The 15,867-nt window shown below is 43.7% G+C and overlaps 1 protein-coding gene across 1 annotated transcript in view; it reads left to right on the forward strand.

The window, feature by feature from the left end:
* Window positions 1-341: 341 nt before the first annotated feature.
* Window positions 342-15,867, forward strand: part of CNTNAP5 (contactin associated protein family member 5) — a 281,715-nt gene continuing 266,189 nt past the window's right edge. Inside the window, exon 1 of the mRNA XM_069732659.1 lies at window positions 342-629. Within this exon, the coding sequence (XP_069588760.1) occupies window positions 551-629 (79 nt within the window). The 5' untranslated portion in view covers window positions 342-550. The remainder of the gene's footprint in view (window positions 630-15,867) is intronic.

Genomic DNA, 15,867 nt, shown 5'->3' on the forward strand with positions numbered 1-15,867 from the left:
TGCAGCCCTGCTCTGGAGTCTGACCTGCTCCATGACCTTTCAGTCTCTACACACAGCAATATGTCTGCTGCTCTTCTGCAGCCCTGCTCTGGAGTCTGACCTGCTTCATGGCCCTTCAGTCTCTACACACAGCAGTGTCTGCTGCTCCTCTGCAGCCCTGCTCTGGAGTCTGACCTGCTCCATGGCCCTTCAGTCTCTGCACAAAGCAGTGTCTGCTGCTCCTCTGCAGCCCTGCTCTGGTTGCTGGGGCTGTGCACTGCTCTGGGGGTGTAGCCTGCTCTGGGCTGTGGGTGGAGAGCAGAGTGTTTGCCTATAAGGAGCTGTCCTCCATCTCTGGTGCTGATTCTGCCTCCTGCTCAGCCACCTGCACCTCTCAGCAGCGGATCCATTGCCTTTGGATGTGTCTCCCTTTAAGGAGTCAGTGCCAGGGATGTCTGCAGCTCAGCTTGGGCTCTCTGGATGATGCTGACAGTCAAGGCTTTGTCTGAGCATCCACCACACACAGACCTGGGGATAATACACATAAACTGCACCATTCACAGCCAGTGACATGGATTCGGATATAAAAGTGTTGTGTGCCTGCCTGTGCCTGCTGCCTGCCCTGTGTCACCTGGCATCAGCTGCAAACTGTAAGTAGGCAGAGACATAATGGGGGCTACACTGGTGCGGAGGGTCTGGGGCTATTGGGGGAAAGTTACTTGTGTGGAAGGCTGTGATGCAATGTGATCATCAGCAGGAGGGATTTGCCTTCTGATACTTTCTGTGGGGGTCTCCAACCAATAGTTAACCTTTCAGACCCCTCTGATCCATAAGCTGTCAGGTCAGCCCACTACAGCTGTTGTGCAATTCTGAGAAAGGAGATTTCGTGGAGCTGCAGATTTCAGGGGTGCAGACTAACAAGGCTTCCAGGAGACCCTCAGATCTGCACCCTGAGGATAGAAGCATGGCTGCCCAGGATGGAGATATGTGATGTGGATGTGACTGGACAGGACATTGTGATGTGGCTGTGGCTGGACAGGACATTGTGATGTGGATGTGGCTGGACAGGACATTGTGATGAGGATGTGACTGGACATGATATTGCGATGTGGATGTGCCTGGACAGGACATTGCGATGTGGATGTGGCTGGACAGGACATTGTGATGAGGATGTGACTAGACAGGACATTGTGATGTAGATGTGGCTGGACAGGACATTATGATGTAGATGTGGCTGGAGAGGACATTGAGATGTGGATGTGGCTGGAGAGGACATTGAGATGTGGATGTGGCTGGACAGGACATTGTGATGTGGATGTGGCTGGACAGGACATTGTGATGTGGATGTGGCTGGACAGGACATTGTGATGTGGATGTGGCTGGACAGGACATTGTGATGAGGATGTGACTGGACATGATATTGCGATGTGGATGTGCCTGGACAGGACATTGTGATGTGGATGTGGCTGGACAGGACATTGTGATGAGGATGTGACTAGACAGGACATCGTGATGTGGATGTGGCTGGACAGGACATTGTGATGTGGATGTGGCTGGACAGGACATTGTGATGTGGATGTGGCTGGAGAGGACATTGTGATGTGGATGTGGCTGGACAGGACATTGTGATGTGGATGTGGCTGGACAGGACATTGTGATGTGGATGTGGCTGGACAGGACATTGTGATGTGGATGTCGCTGGATAGGACATTGTGATGTGGATGTGACTGGACAGGACATTGTGATGTGGATGTGGCTGGACAGGACATTGTGATGTGGATGTGACTGGACAGGACATTGAGATGTGGATGTGGCTGGACAGGACATTGTGATGTGGATGTGACTGGACAGGACATTGTTATGTGGATGGAGAGGACATTGTGATGAGGATGTGGCTGGACAGGACATTGTGATGTGGCTGGACAGGACATTGTGATGAGGATGTGGCTGGACAGGACATTGTGATGAGGATGTGGCTGGAGAGGACATTGAGATGTGGATGTGGCTGGACAGGACATTGTGATGTGGATGTGACTGGACAGGACATTGTTATGTGGATGGAGAGGACATTGTGATGAGGATGTGGCTGGACAGGACATTGTGATGTGGCTGGACAGGACATTGTGATGAGGATGTGGCTGGACAGGACATTGTGATGAGGATGTGGCTGGAGAGGACATTGAGATGTGGATGTGGCTGGACAGGACATTGTGATGTGGATGTGACTGGACAGGACATTGAGATGTGGATGTGGCTGGACAGGACATTGTGATGTGGATGTGACTGGACAGGACATTGTGATGTGGATGTGGCTGGACAGGACATTGTGATGTGGATGTGACTGGACAGGACATTGAGATGTGGATGTGGCTGGACAGGACATTGTGATGTGGATGTGACTGGACAGGACATTGTTATGTGGATGGAGAGGACATTGTGATGAGGATGTGGCTGGACAGGACATTGTGATGTGGCTGGACAGGACATTGTGATGAGGATGTGGCTGGACAGGACATTGTGATGAGGATGTGGCTGGAGAGGACATTGAGATGTGGGTGTGACTGGACAGGACATTGTGATGTGAATGTGACTGGACACCACTTTGTGATGTAAATGTGACTGGACAGGACATTGTGATGTGGATGTGACTGGACAGGACATTGTGATGTGGATGTGGCTGGACAGGACATTGTGATGTGGATGTGGCTGGAGAAGACATTGAGATGTGGGTGTGACTGGACAGGACATTGTGATGAGGATGTGGCTGGACAGGACATTGTGATGTGGATGTGGCTGGACAGGACTTTGTGATGTGAATGCGACAGGACTATGTGAGGAGGATGTGACTGGACAGGACTTTGTGATGTGGATGTGGCTGGACAGGACATCAGTCATGGTGATGGCAGGAAATTGATTCATGTCCAAGAGAATGGACACTGTGTATCCAACTCTGCAAAGTTACCATCTTCTAGTTGCCATGTCTCTTGCAGCCATTGCTGCTGTGGATTGAGCCAGTGGAGATTGCTCCTCTCTGTAGGAATCTTCATATTTTAGGTGAATGCCTTAAGGCTTTTTAGTGATACAAATTTGTTAGCTTTGTTCTTTTCGTACCAGACTGCAGCAAAATAAGAATATAGATCTATAGCGAATATAGATTTACATCCACGGTTTAACTTGAAATTTATGGGCTCCAATGCAAAATCTCACACAGGAGCCCCCAACTATCAGGGGTCTTTAATAGTATCGATCTTCTCATAAGGGCCGAAGGACCATTTACTCCCCCCAGGAGGTGCAGCTGCAACCCCTGCACTCCCTTTTTACACCCCTGGACTTGATATCATTATATGTGGGTTTATAGTAATTGATTACTAGAGAAGATGCTAAACTGCAAACATCAGCCAGCACAGGGTTAAACGTCACTCATGCACACCATAGATGATTCAGCGCAGGCGACAAATGAGATGCAAAGTGCGCGATGAAGAGGCGACGCAGCGCCCAGGATTGTTCTAGTTCTGAGCATTTTGCACCTGACAGAAGGGACCAGATTCTCCCCCTTGTTGTGCTGTGGACTGAACACTAGAGGTCGCTGCTGCTCTTCATCTACAATTCAGCAAGTGGAAAAAAAAACAGAAGAGATTGGATAAAATATCAACAGCAGAGGAAGGAATGACAGAAGCGTTAGATCAAAAGTCGCGACCAGCGGAGAAAGAATCCGAGCAAAAAACATAACCGGGCTGTGAAAATATCATCATTGCACCAAGTATCACCAATAATGCAATAAAAGATCTCACTGCCAGCAGACAGCCATCCCTGGGGCCTGGGTAGGGGGTGGCAGGCACTATGGGCCTCTGCCTATGGAACGTCAACACCTCGGAAAGCTCCAGGCAGATTCTGATTGGACAAATGCGCGCGCTCGCTCCTAATTGCTTTTTTCATCAGATCTAGAATTGATCGAATCGCGTGAAATTTGATTTGGGAATTTCTGCTCAATTCTGTGGGGAAATTAGATTTACATTGAATATATTAGATGCAAATTAAATCAGCTGGAAAAGTGATTAAAAAAACAAATTATACCTCTCCTTGCCGATCCCGGTGCCTGTCCCACCGCTGCCACCAGTCCTCCGATCAGTTCTTCTATCTTTTATCTTCCTTTGATTTTGCTCCGGGCCGGGTCTTCTGTTCATGAAGTCCCACGTAAATGAAGGGCATCGCGAAAATGGGAGAAAGGAGACAGATGGTAAAAGAGAGAGAAGAGCCGATCGGAGGGCTGACGGCAACAAGACAGGTACAGAGATGGCCGACGAGACATTAAAAGTCATATTTTATTTGTGAAACCATTTTTTTTTCAGCTTCAAAGTGAATTTGATTGATCTCATTCACATTGTGCTGTTTTTCTCTATTGTACAGATTTCTGCAGCTGCGGTATTTAATGAGCTCCTGAGCTCCCTCTAGTGGCGGCTGCAGGAACTCTCTTTTACCATTAGATTGACCCTAATCTAGACGGAGGATTTGGGGCTCTGTTTCTGAAAAAAAACCTGATATTTATCTTAAAATGATTCAGAACATGATGTTAATATTAGACATTCACTTTGAAGTTGTGACGGGTTCATTATGTTTATGCAAAATGGCAATCGATTTAGATACATTAGTGCTTGATGCCACTCAGCCCCCAATAATTATTGTATAGGAGGGTCCCCTACATCAGTCAGGTACTGTAAGGTGCCCGGCTATCTTATTATAAGAGGTGCCGCCACAATCTGGTCTTGCACCATATTCATTACGTGCTTTACACACTTCCAGGGGCTCCTTGGACAAGATTGCACGGCCAAAAGGACAAGAGCAAAAATGCCAACACAAACGACAAAAGTTTGGTATATAACAAATTCTAAGCAACCGTAACTAAAAAAAAGTGGTGTAAAGTTAGAAAGAAGCATCTAAAGGTCTTTCAGCAGTGGGCGCCGTCATAGACCAGACACCAATCAGGACCGACCAGTCTAAGTTCATTATTGGGGGGGATGTAAAAGGCATCCGGCAGCTCTCACTCCTCAAAAGTCTCAAACACTGCTGTAAACCCCGGAATATGGGAGAGATACAATATCTGTCTACAGGTCATTTTACATTCTTGGTATCATTTGGTTCTTTGAAGCCTTTGTGGTTACTTGACCCTATGGACACTATGTTGCTCAGCAGATATTTCATTTGATACAGCGCTTTCCAGCGTGTGACATTTTGTGCATGTTCAATAATTAATGAAGCCATAAAAAGAATCCCAAAAAGCCCAAAAGTCTGTACTGACGGGTCCCTCCTGTATGAGCGCACGATTGCTGGGCGCCGGCGGCTCTGGCGGTGCTGTTCATTACATGTGTGGTGCCGGCCCTACATCACACCGGGACCCTCCTTATTGGTTCTTACAAACACTCTGGGGTCTCCGGACGTGCGAACCTCATGGCGCTTCTGTACGTTCTTTCTTTTTAGACATGGGATTAATCCGCCCACAGTTTACTGTTCAAAATGTTTTATTATCTGTCTGGTATCGGTCTACAGATGACAAAAGATAAGTAGAGATGAGGAAATTCTCCGGAAAATTGATTCTGGCATTCTCTATAGATCGGCCAACAGATTCCGTTCAATCCAAATCCAAACTGCCCTGATTGCTATGATGGAAGGAAATTAGTTACAATATTATAAATATATATATACTGTATATACATTTATATTCACCCTTGGTCACTTGTTCTTCTGCCGCCTCCTCCACAGTTGCCACAGCTAACTCTTCCACTCTTCATCTTCTGACCCTTCCGTTTTGCCACGGACTCCAATCTGAGGCCTGTGACTGGTCACACACCGTCCCTTACAGGGGCCGACGCTGCGTACCATGAGCAGGTAATCTGAGATGGAGGCAGCATAAGAACAGGTGAACAAAGGTGAGTATAAGCCCCTTCCCAACCCATGAGGGTGTCCAGGATAGCGGTGGACAATCATCCTGCTGCATTCGAGCAGATAAAATCCTAAAAAGTTTGGATTTGTTACAAATCATGTGTCTGTAAGTGAAGGGCAGACTCATTAACGTCTTATAAAAGGCAGAACTGGACGGATAAATGTCTTTTCCGGCCTTGCTAACTATGTTACTATGTAGATGAAGGAGAAGAAGTCACTGTGTAGCAATCCCTTCTGCCGACCATTGGGCGTCCACCAATATAAAGTTGTTCGATCTCATGTGCAGCATGGGATGTTTCTAGTTACTACAACCCCTGGCAAAAATGATGGAATCACCGGCCTTGGATGATGTTCATTCAGTTGTTTAATTTTGTAGAAGAAAAGCAGATCACAGACGTGGCACAAAACTAAAGTCATTTCAAATGGCAACTTTCTGGCTTTAAGAAACACTAAAATCAAGAACAAAAATGTGGTAGTCAGTAATGGTTACTTTTTTTAACCAAGCATAGGGGAAAAATTATGGAATCAATTCTGCGGAAAAAATTATGGAGTCATGAAAAACAAACAAAAAACCCTCCAACACATCACTGGTATTTTGTTGCACCTCCTCTGGCTTTTATAGCATCTTGCAGTCTCTGAGGCCTGGACTTAATGAGGGTCACACAGGACTCTTCATCAATCTGGCTCCAACGTTCTCTGCTGTTGCCAGATCAGCTTTGCAGGTTGGATTATTGTCATCGACCATTTTCTTCAACTTCCACCAAAGATTTTCTATTGGACTGAGATCCGGACTATTTGCAGCCATGACATTGACCTTATGTGTCTTTTTTCCAGGAATGTTTGCACAGTTTTTGCTCTATGGCAGAATGCATTATCATCTTGAAAAATGATTTCATCATCCCCAAACATCCTTTCAATTGATGGGATAAGAAAAGTGTCCAAAACATCAACATAAACTTGTGCATTTATTGATGATGTAATGACGCCATCTCCCCGGTGCCTTTACCTGACATGCAGCCCCATATCACCAATGACTGTGGAGATTTTCGTGTTCTCTTCAGGCAGTCATCTTTATAAATCTCATTGGAACGGCACCAAACCAAAGTTCCAGCATCATCACCTTGCCCAATGCAGACTCGCAATTCATCACTGAATATGACTTTCATCCAGTCATCCACAGTCCACGATTGCTTCTCCTTAGCCCATTGTAACCTTGTTTTTTTCTGTTTAGGTGTTAATGATGGCTTTCGTTTAGCTTTTCTGTATGTAAATCCCATTTCCTTTAGGCGGTTTCTTACAGTTCGGTCACAGACGTTGACTCCAGTTTCTACCCATTCGTTCCTCCTTTGTTTTGTTGCGCATTTCCTGTTTTGGAGACATATTGCTTTAAGCTTCTGGTCTTGATGCTTTGATGTCTTCCTTGGTCTCCCAGTACGAGGGGCGATCCAAAAGTAATGATAATCAATACTAAACACAATGAATATAGTAAAAAAATAAATTTATTTTTCTACATAGTCTCCTAACAAGTCTATATATTTAGTCCATCTCTTTTCTAAACTTAGAATTCCCTTCGAAAAAAATTCTTGATCCTCAAAAAAATCCCCAACAGCGGTTATCACGTCGCTATTGTCGTTAAATTTCTTGCCCCAGAGGTGTTCCTTGAGCCGAGGAAAGAGAAAGAAGTCACTGGGGGCTAGATCTGGTGAATAGGGGGGGGTGTTCCACCAGTTCAAAGCCCGCTTCTTGAATGGCAGCCATGGCAACTGCAGCTTTGTGAGCCGGCGCGTTATCTTGGTGAAACAGCATTCCAGCCCGCAGTTTGCCGCGCCTTTTCTGCTTGATAGCCTCCCACAATCTTCTTATTTGTGTACTAGGAGCCCGTAATAGTGGCTCCCTTCTCCAAATAGTCCACCATAATAATTCCTTCAGCGTCCCAAAAAACGGACGCCATAACCTTCCCTGCTGAGCTTGACACTTTGAATTTCTTCGGCGTTGGTTCGTCGGCTCGTTTCCACGTCATCGATTGTTGATTAGTTTCGGGATCAATGTGGTGGATCCAGGTCTTGTCCATGGTCAAAAAACGTGACAAAAAATTTTCCTTGTCTGCTTGGAACTTTTCGAGATTTGCTATTGAAATGTCAACTCGTTTCTTCTTTTGTTCGTCGGTTAACATTTTTGGCACCCAACGCGCGGAGACCTTTCTCATATGCAATTCTTTTGCAAGGATTCTTTGAATACTGCCATATGAGATCCCTGTGACCTCAGCTACATGCCTGATAGTCACTCTTCGATCTGCCAATACAACTTCTTCAACTTTTTTCACGTTTTCTTCATTGAGGGACGTGGATGGGCGTCCTTCACGATGTTCAACTTCCGTCGATGTTCTTCCCAGCTTAAATTCCTTGGCCCAGCATGCAACTGTGGAATATGGAGAAGAGTCCCCCATTGTTTCCACCAAGTGGCTGTGTATGTCTTTGGTAGTCATTTTTTTCAAGCAGAGGTATTTGATGACAGCTCTGAGCTCGTTTTTTTCCATTTTGATGTTCACTCCTCGGCAGTTCATATTCAAATGAATGTAGCTCCCGGGAATCGTGGTCTATTTAAGTGATTTTTTTTTCCTGGACTAGTGGGTACCTAAGAGAGAAGAAAACATTTTATTTTAATTTCTGTGTGCAATAGAAATAACCGATTATCATTACTTTTGGATCGCCCCTCGTATGCTTGCCTTTAACAACCTTCCCATGTTGTTTGTATTTGGTCCAGCTGACTGTGAACAACCAACATCTTTTGCAACATTATGTGATGATTTACTCTCTTTTAAGAGTTTGATAATCCTCTCCTTTGTTTCAATTGACATCTCTGGTGTTGGAGCCATGATTCATGTCAGTCCACTTGGTGCAGCAGCTCTCCAAGGTCTATTCGCTCCTTTTTAGATGCAGAATAACGAGCAGATCTAATTTGATGCAGGTGTTATTTTTGGGTATGAAAATTTACAGGGTGATTCCATATTTTTTTCCTCAGAATTGAGTGATTCCATAATTTTTTCCCCTATGCTTGGTTAAAAAAAAGTAACCATTACTGACTACCACATTTTTTGTTCTTGATTTTAGTGTTTCTTAAAGCCAGAAAGTTGCCATTTGAAATGACTGTAGTTTTGTGCCATGTCTGTGATCTGCTTTTTTTTTACAAAATTAAACAACTGAATGAACATCCTCCAAGGCCGGTGATTCCATCATTTTTGCCAGGGGTTGTGTGTATCCAGCGCATTGATCAGAACACTTCATGTCGAAGTGGCCAAAATAAAGATCTTTAAGAAGATACATCCATCCTGTGGAGGAATGATTGACAAGGACAAGATGGAAGATGTGTGGAGGGAGATTGCTGTAAACCTTTATGTGAGGAGCATTTATGGAGACTTCGCAAATATCCTTATTTCTCTCCTTGAGGAAATTTTGCAAATAAATCACAGCCTTTATATTTCTGTCCTCACTGGATGAAGGAAGTGAGAATTTAGACAAGTAGAGTTGATCCCAAGGATCCTCGCTGGCCTGGTCCGGGTGCCAGTCTGGTGCGGACCAGGGCAGTGTTCGCCTCTACGGACGGCATCCTGCTCATCTCTATAGACAAGGTGTTAGTGATGACCTTGATCTGTTACTTTCCGATCACAGCAGCTTGGCCCCTTCCCGGACGTTGCTTGGTGCTTCAGAGCGGCACTCGCCGGTTGTTTTGCCTTGTGGTTGGTTTCGCAGCATTTCGGTGATTCCTGCTGGTTGTGATGGAGGATCAGTAATCCATCTCAGACTTTGCTCTGCTGGGAACGCTCCATATGCAGATGGCAGCTTGCAGTAAAGCAAGTGTTAGTAACACATGTTCAGATATGATATTAACAGCTAATTAATGGCTAAAAATACTTTCACACAATTAGGAGGAAACAAAACAAAAACAGGAAGGAAAATACAAGTTCTGAAGTCAGGATCTGATCCGCTGCATGATGACATCTCAGCAAACCTCATAAGAACCCACCGGACCCCGTAATGAGTCAGTGGGGTCTCCCTGGTGCTGCTGGTGTGCATTCTATGCTGGGGGCTGTGCGTCATGGCTTCCATTATATATGAGCTAAGACTAAAGAGCTGATAAGTGCGAGCAATGGTGATGATGACGACACAGACATCAGTGCACAGGTAGCGAGATCATTCTCAGTTCTGCCACAATTTGTGCAAAATAAAACTGTCTTTCATAAATTGCACCATATTTATTGGGGGTTTCACAGATGTTCGGTGTCCGATCTGATAAGTGGGTGTGGCTTTCACTAAAAGGGTGTGGTTTATATAGGAAGGGGCGTGGTCACACATGTGATATTGGTGGTGCACAATTTTTGCACAAAGTAAACAATATATTAAGTGGAGTAAACTGCGGCTGCGCGGTGTGAGGAAGAATCATCAGTCACTGGAATAAATGGGCTTCACTAAGAATGATACATTAATGCTGGACACAATGGCACATTAATGCTGGACACAGTGACACATTATTGCTGGACACAATGACACATTAATGCTGGGTGCAATGACACATTAATGTTGGACACAATGACACATTAATGCTGGAAACAATGACACATTAATGCTGGACACAATCACACATTAATGCTGGACACACTCACACATTAATGCTGGACACAATGACACATTAATGCTGGACACAATGCCACATTAATGCTGGACACAATTACACATTAATGCTGGATACAATGACACATTATTGCTGGACACAATGACACATTAATGCTGGATACAATGACACATTAATGCTGGACACAATTACACATTAATGCTGGACACAATGACACATTAATGCTGGACACAATTACACATTAATGCTGGATACAATGACACATTATTGCTGGACACAATGACACATGAATGCTGGATACAATGGCACATTAATGCTGGACACAATGACACATTAATGCTGGTTGCAATGACACATTAATGCTGGTTGCAATGACACATTAATGCTGGATACAATAACACATTAATGCTGGACATAATGACACATTATTGCTGGACACAATGACACATTAATGCTGGACACAATGACACATTAATGCTGGACACAATGACACATTAATGCAGGACACAGTGACACATTAATGCAGGACACAGTGACACATTAATGCAGGATACAATGACACATTAATGCTGGACATGTCCCAATACCCCACAGTCACATGCATCATTCAATTCATGAAGGGGTGAGAGGGGGACAGAGGGGTGAGGAGGCGAGTGGGGTGAGAATTGAGTCTGCCCTAAAAGGGGTTAACAATGATAAACTCTTGTACTCTTCACTCTGTGGCCTCCCTGTATCTGCACCAACTCCACCGAAGACTCCACTTCATCTTCTTTTCCCTCTGGGTTATCTGTGAGTGAGGCTGACACTGACTATTCTGATATGGTCACATTGGAGGCGGCACATGATACAGGGTCAACAGGTTGGCTCAGTGGTTAGTATGCTTTATGAATTGGGTAGTGCAGTGGCTCAGTGGTTAGCAGTCAGCATTTGGCTCAGTGGTTAGCATTATGCTTTATGAATTGGGCAGCTCAGTGGATAGCATTGTGCTATATATATATTGGGTAGCGCGGTGACTCAGTGGTTAGTATGCTTTATGACTTGGGTAGCGCAGTGGCTCAGTGGTTAGTACTGTGCTATATATAGGGCGGCATGTTGGCTCAGTGGATTGTGATTGCTGTACAGCGCTGGGGAATATGGTGGCGCTAGTGGGAGCGCATGTCAGAGGAGAATTCTTCACAAATTTTGGGACATTTTAGATGAAGTCGATCCCCCTCATCTCTAATATAGAGATTTTCTTTATTTTTCCATGGATTCCTGAGGATCTGATCATTGCAGATTTCCTCAGCTGTTAGGGGTGTTATAGTTATAATATACCCATAGGCACGTGACGCTTTATTCCATTGTGATTACCTACATATATTTAGTATCACAGAACCTTAGAGTATTTGTGGCCGCTGTTCACATATGACAGACAAATATTTATATGTTTTGATGCTTTAGCCAACATCTACATTGCATCTTAGTATCGCTCGCTTCTGTTAAATGTCACTTAGTTTTAAATGTCTTTTTGTCACTTGTAGTCTGCGCACTACACTATGTTCTTCGCACTGACCATGAGCGCATGCGCAGGTTTGTCTCCTGCCTGGATCTCCGGCTCGGCCAGCCACCTCATGCAGAAGCATGCTTGTGTCTCCCATGAAACAATTCCCCTAGTGATGTTGCACATATTGGTCTGTAGTCCTGGTGGGCGGAAGCTCCCCGAGGGGCGGACACCAGCTGCGCATGCGCCACACGCGTGGTCTTTGTTGTTGACAACAACCCCAACGCACCATTGGACAATTATTCCAAGGTTCTTTTCTTCTCTTCCTTCACCCAGGCGTGTATGCATATTCGTCAGCCGTCTTTGGCTCTTTTCAACTTCCTGGTCACATGATTCAGCTTCCAGTCCATTAGAAGTCTTCTGATTGGCTACATTGTTTATACATTTTTGGGGCACATTACACTATTGGCTCCAATAAGACGACGTGTTTATATTCACCATTGGTTTATTGGATGTATGTGTATCCTGTTAGTCTATTAGTCACTGCTAATTTCTTCCTCTATAAATACCCCCACTTTGCCCATAGACAAGCCCCCTGATGAAGCTTGGGTGATACGCGTGTAGGGGCTTGGCATCCACACTATACACATCCCTATTTTGGTGCATCACTTCATGGAAGTACTTTGCTTGTTACTATTTTTGAATACTATTCTCATTGCAATAATCACAGACACATTTGGATTCGTTTTTCTTTGCAACCTCTGCATTTTTACATACAGTTGAAACCAAAAGTTTCCATCCACTATATATAAAGACACGTCTGCAGGTTTTTCTCAATAACTGACATGAAATCAGAATCTTTCCCGTTTTAGGTCAATTAGGATGAAATTCCGACCAATTATTGTGAGAAGCTCATGGAAGGAGACCCAAACGTGTGACCCAAGTCATTCAGGTTAAGGGCAATGGGACCAAATACTAATGAAATGGACGGAAACTTTTGACTTTGCAGAAAGTAATAAAAATGTCTTAAAACATTCTCTGACTCTTATTATTCTGGAGCTTAGCAAATATTAATTATTATGGTAATCCTAATTGTCCTAAAACGGGAAAGGTTTATTCTGATTTCATGTCAGATATTGAGAAAAACCTGCAGATGTGTCTTTATATTTATAGTTTCAACCGCATATCTATATATACAGTACAGACCAAAAGTTTGGACACACCTTCTCATTTAAAGATTTTTCTGTATTTTCATGACTATGAAAATTGTAAAATCACACTGAATGCATCGAAACTATGAATTATCACATGTGGAATTATATACTTAACAAAAAAGTGTGAAACAACTGAAAATATGTCTTATATTCTAGGTTCTTCAAAGTAGCCATCTTTTGCTTTGATGACTGCTTTGTACACTCTTGTCATGAAAGTCATAAAAATACAGAAAAATCTTTAAATGAGAAGGTGTGTCCAAACTTTTGGTCTGTGCTATATATATCTATATATATATATAGATATCTATATATATATATATATATATATATATATAGATATATATATATATAGATATCTATATATATATATATAGATATATATATATCTATATATATATATATAGATATCTATATATATAGAAGTTGTGGTCCAATTTTGGGCACTATGCATTTACTGAGTAATTATTTTTTCATTATTATTTGCAATAAAATGTATACGTTGTGAGACTTATTAGCGCCTCTTTTTTCTTCTGATGGTCGTCATTATCTAGCAGTGCGTCTCCGTATGTGGTTTGCGCACATGCTCACTGCCGTGTGGGTATTAATCAGTTTTCCATTGCAGTTGGGTTTCCAGGTCTCATCAATAGCGACCTCATGCTTTAGTATCACCGATGATACATAGGATTGAGTCCTTCTCTATGGAAAAAGTAGATTTAAGTCATCAGGGCGAAGAAGGTTTGTGATGGATTGGTGGATTCCACCTCCTGGATGATCTAGGGAAGAAGCTTTATAAAGATTTTTTTTTATCTCTAGTTATTTTACAGAAGGTCAAAAGAGACATGAGAATGAAGCACTGCCGCTCTTTGACACAATGTAACAAGGCTTTTCAGCTATAACTGGGCGAAGCCTCCTATCACTGCACGCAGGAAGAATCGGAGGAGGTGGAGGACGAAAGATCAATTATTTACCCGACTTCTGTATCAGAATGCAGAACAGACTCCAGTATCTTGTTAGACAAGTAAAGAAAATCTGAGCGTCGTCTCCTAATGTACAATGAAGAAGAAATGAGAGTAATGGTGGAAGAGGAGTGATACATTGTCTGAGGGGCTCATCAGCAGTTACATCATATTAGTAAATACAGATGTTTCTTTATCTTCCCTTTCTGCTAGAATGCCACATTATCAAATTGGTTAGACACTGGAATCATTAAAGGGATCCTGTCGCATCCAGAAATGTGATTTACCTGCAGATATAGGAGAACATGCAGGTAAATACCATTTAAACCATTTGGGCTATGTGCACACGTTGCGGATTAGGCTTAGGAATTTCTGGTGCGGATTCTACCTCTCCTGGCAGAAAACGCACCTGCGGATTTGCCGCGTTTTTTGTGCGTTTTTGCGGCGGTTTTCTTGCGGATTTGCTGCGTTTTTTACCCTTGCGGTTTTTTATAATGGAATCGGTACAAAAACGCTGCAGATTCACAAAAAAGAAGTGACATGCTACTTCTTTTAAACCGCAGCGTTTCCGCAGCGGATTTTCCGCAAAGTGTGCACAGCATTTTTTTTTCTCATTGATTTACATTGTACTGTAAATCAATTGCGGATCTGCAGCGTTTCTGCACCTCAAAAAACGCTGCGGATCCGCAGAGTATCCACAACGTGAGCACATAGCCTTGGAGCAGTCGCTGCAGGGAGAAAATGAAATTTATTCTCCTTGTAGCCTCTGGATTTTGGTTATCAGGGCAGTGCAGGGAGAGGTTACAGTCATCACTCCACTCAACAGCCTTCTCTATGAACCCACTGCACACACTCAATGCTCACACATGCTACACATATCTTTGCAAACACATTGCTGCCTACACACTCTGCAAACACATGCTACACACATCACTGCACACACTCGCAGCACAGGCGAGCTGCACACACATTCTGCGCACACTCATTGCAAACACATGCTACACATATCAATGCACACACTCGATGCACACACTTGCTGCACACACTCGATGCACACACATGCTGCACACACATGCTATACACGATGCACATACTTGCTGTACACACTCGATGCACACACATGCTATACATGATGCACACACTTGCTGCACACACTGGATGCACACACATGCTATACACAATGCACACACTTGCTGCACAGGTGAGCTGCAGAACAGGCTGTCAATCACTTGTGGTAGGGCGTGATTACATCGGCACTCACTGTACGAATAATGACTGTAGCCGCTTCTTGCACCACCGCAATGGCTGGATGCAAATTTTCTCCCCGTAGCTTCCAGTAAGCCCGTTACACTGAAAATTACCCCTAATTCTGCGAGTAAAACTGTTTGGAAGGGGATATGCTTTATTTAAAGGAGTTGTCTTATTAAAGAGTAACATTGCAAAATGTTTGCAATACACTTAATTGTTTTTTAATGTAACCAGAGTTCTACTATAAATATTTGTCTAAAGTCCATTTTTTTTGCAGCAGTTTTAAGACAATGGGCCCATTTCCTTAAGATTGCCATTGTGCAGACCAGTCTTAATGGAGGCACCGCTGGCGTGAGATTCGCCTAATTCCTTTTCCTCCAGTCAGGGACTAAAGTCGTATAAATTTTGATGAATTTGTGAATTT

Source organism: Ranitomeya imitator, chromosome 7, assembly GCF_032444005.1.
Source record: "Ranitomeya imitator isolate aRanImi1 chromosome 7, aRanImi1.pri, whole genome shotgun sequence".
In the NCBI taxonomy this organism is placed as follows: domain Eukaryota; kingdom Metazoa; phylum Chordata; class Amphibia; order Anura; family Dendrobatidae; genus Ranitomeya; species Ranitomeya imitator.